Source organism: Sesamum indicum, linkage group LG10 (genome assembly GCF_000512975.1).
Source record: "Sesamum indicum cultivar Zhongzhi No. 13 linkage group LG10, S_indicum_v1.0, whole genome shotgun sequence".
Lineage (NCBI taxonomy): Eukaryota > Viridiplantae > Streptophyta > Magnoliopsida > Lamiales > Pedaliaceae > Sesamum > Sesamum indicum.
This window is the reverse complement of record NC_026154.1, coordinates 5,826,421-5,828,518: the sequence shown is the minus strand read 5'-3', so window position 1 is coordinate 5,828,518 and position 2,098 is coordinate 5,826,421. Positions and strand designations below refer to the sequence as shown.

At 32.5% G+C, this 2,098-nt stretch overlaps 1 protein-coding gene across 1 annotated transcript in view; it reads right to left on the bottom strand.

Moving 5' to 3' along the window:
- LOC105172009 (protein N-lysine methyltransferase METTL21A) overlaps positions 744-2,098 on the bottom strand; it is a 4,298-nt gene continuing 2,943 nt past the window's right edge. Inside the window, exons 3-5 of the mRNA XM_011093328.2 lie at positions 1,417-1,598; positions 1,153-1,266; positions 744-1,081 (exon numbers count right to left, since the gene is read on the bottom strand). Coding sequence (XP_011091630.1) covers positions 954-1,081; positions 1,153-1,266; positions 1,417-1,598 — 424 coding nt within the window. The 3' untranslated portion in view covers positions 744-953. The remainder of the gene's footprint in view (positions 1,082-1,152; positions 1,267-1,416; positions 1,599-2,098) is intronic.

Below are 2,098 nucleotides of genomic sequence, written 5' to 3'. Positions count from 1 at the left end.
ATTTGTGAAAAAAATATTTGATGAGATTAGGCTTGCTATACTTAGTCACAATCTCCCCTCAGCTATTAGTACACAGGGACTTTATGGACTATGGAGGATCCCTTGGTTTGAAGGGACTTCTGATGCTTGAATCATGTTGTACTATTATTTTTCATTAATGCAGTTTACCGTTACCGAAAAAAAAACAATGTTGTTTCACTACAAGAAATATGACATTTAACAATGACAAATTACAATGGTTAATCATAAATGATTCTAGCAAATAGTTACTGACTAAGACCACGCAACAGTTGTTGGCCTCATTTTTGCGTAGATAGCTAAAAATTATGACAAATATTTTTTTTATTATAACTCTTAGTTGTGGAAAATAAATTTTTTATGGAAAAAAAATAATTTTTTATATTGATGTTATTTAATCGTAGTTAAGAATAATTATTTACAATTTTTAGCCATAACATAATACTGTAGCCAATTAAATTTTTTTTTTCTAGTGTTTGTAATCATGCAAGTTCAATTATTATGTGTGAATCAACAATTATATTACTTAGTGAAAGTATTATTAAATTAAACATTCAAATTTTCTACTAATATTTTTCAAAAAAGTAAATAAAAAATATACTAATCGAAGTAAAATTTTTATTTTTTGTGAAAAACTATTTATTATCGACAAACAAGAGCAAATATAATATACTTTTAACACATTGCCAAAATAATCTTTAATTAAATTTGTTTTAGAAGCGATATTTCCATAACCACTATCCAACTTAACTTTTATATGCTTTTCACATTTCTTACAAACACTAAACAAGTTTAATTCTGCTACAATTCTAATTTTTTCGACAAAAATCACTTTTGTAAAAGTAACAGTTCTTGTAAACACTCCATAAGTACAATAGCTAAATTCATCAAGAGAACGACACAAGCCTCTCTTGATATGATTGATTCCGTCTCTTCTACTTCTTCACCAAAACATATATAGCAACGCGTGAGCTGCGATAATCTGGGTGCCACTGGTCTTGATCAACACGGCCAACAATGAACTCTTTCATTGCAGCTTCCAGGAAGTATTCGAGAATGGCATCTGTGACAGGAATGATTGCATGAGGACATTTGAAGTGTTCGGGAATCATCAAATTACGAAAGTTTTAATACCATTTCGAAGCTCTCCAGCCAAAATGATAGTTGTTTGTTTCCCGCAGAGTCCTACTATAGTTTCCATCAAATCCAGTACCGCTCCTTCGCTATATACTACGTCCGAGCCAACCACTGTCATAAATTTTTTTTTCCAGAATGAGAATTATTTAGACTAGCACATTGTATTTTTTCATTCTAAAATCATTCAAAGAAACAAGTTTCAAGGCATCACAACCACACAAATTGATGCTCCATTACCAGACATGGAAATCATTATCTTACCAAAATCAGGTGAAGGATCAGTGAAATCTGTGTCCAGATCATCTCCCCATGTTAGTTCATTCACTGTTGCTGACCCTCGAACGTCTCCATAAAGATTAGTTTCGACATTTTTTTTTAATAGCTTCAGTCTATCAGGCAAGTCCGTCAGAATTACCTGAGCTCCCAATAAAGCAGCAATGCAACTGAAAGACACATATCTTAGGATTAAATTCAACTAAGAAAAATCCTAATCCCACACTGCTTGGACTTGGCTAATGTAACAGAAACAGGTATTATAAAAACCAAAAAGATAGATGAATACAATTTATACTAGTCTGAAGGAATCAAGCTGAGGCCAAGACAGTGTTTCATTGGTTTCTAATTCTTCAAACAATTTCTTTGAGCTTGTCTTTATTGTTATACTAACTGAGCTCAGACTACAAAGATACATCGAGCTTAAGAAACTTGGATTAAGTTTGGATGAAACACTCTTCTTTAGCAATATGAACCCAAAAAATACTCGAGTTCAGTTTGTTATGTTAACTAATAAGCTGGAACAAACTTTCAAGATTGTGCTCGAGCTGAATCCTCCTGAGTCGATTTGTTTATTTTTTCAGCAATTTGCCACCCCCAAAATCATATGCACTTAACTCTGTGTGATGATTATCAGGGTAAGTCAGCAGATGTAGTTCAGCAGTCCAAC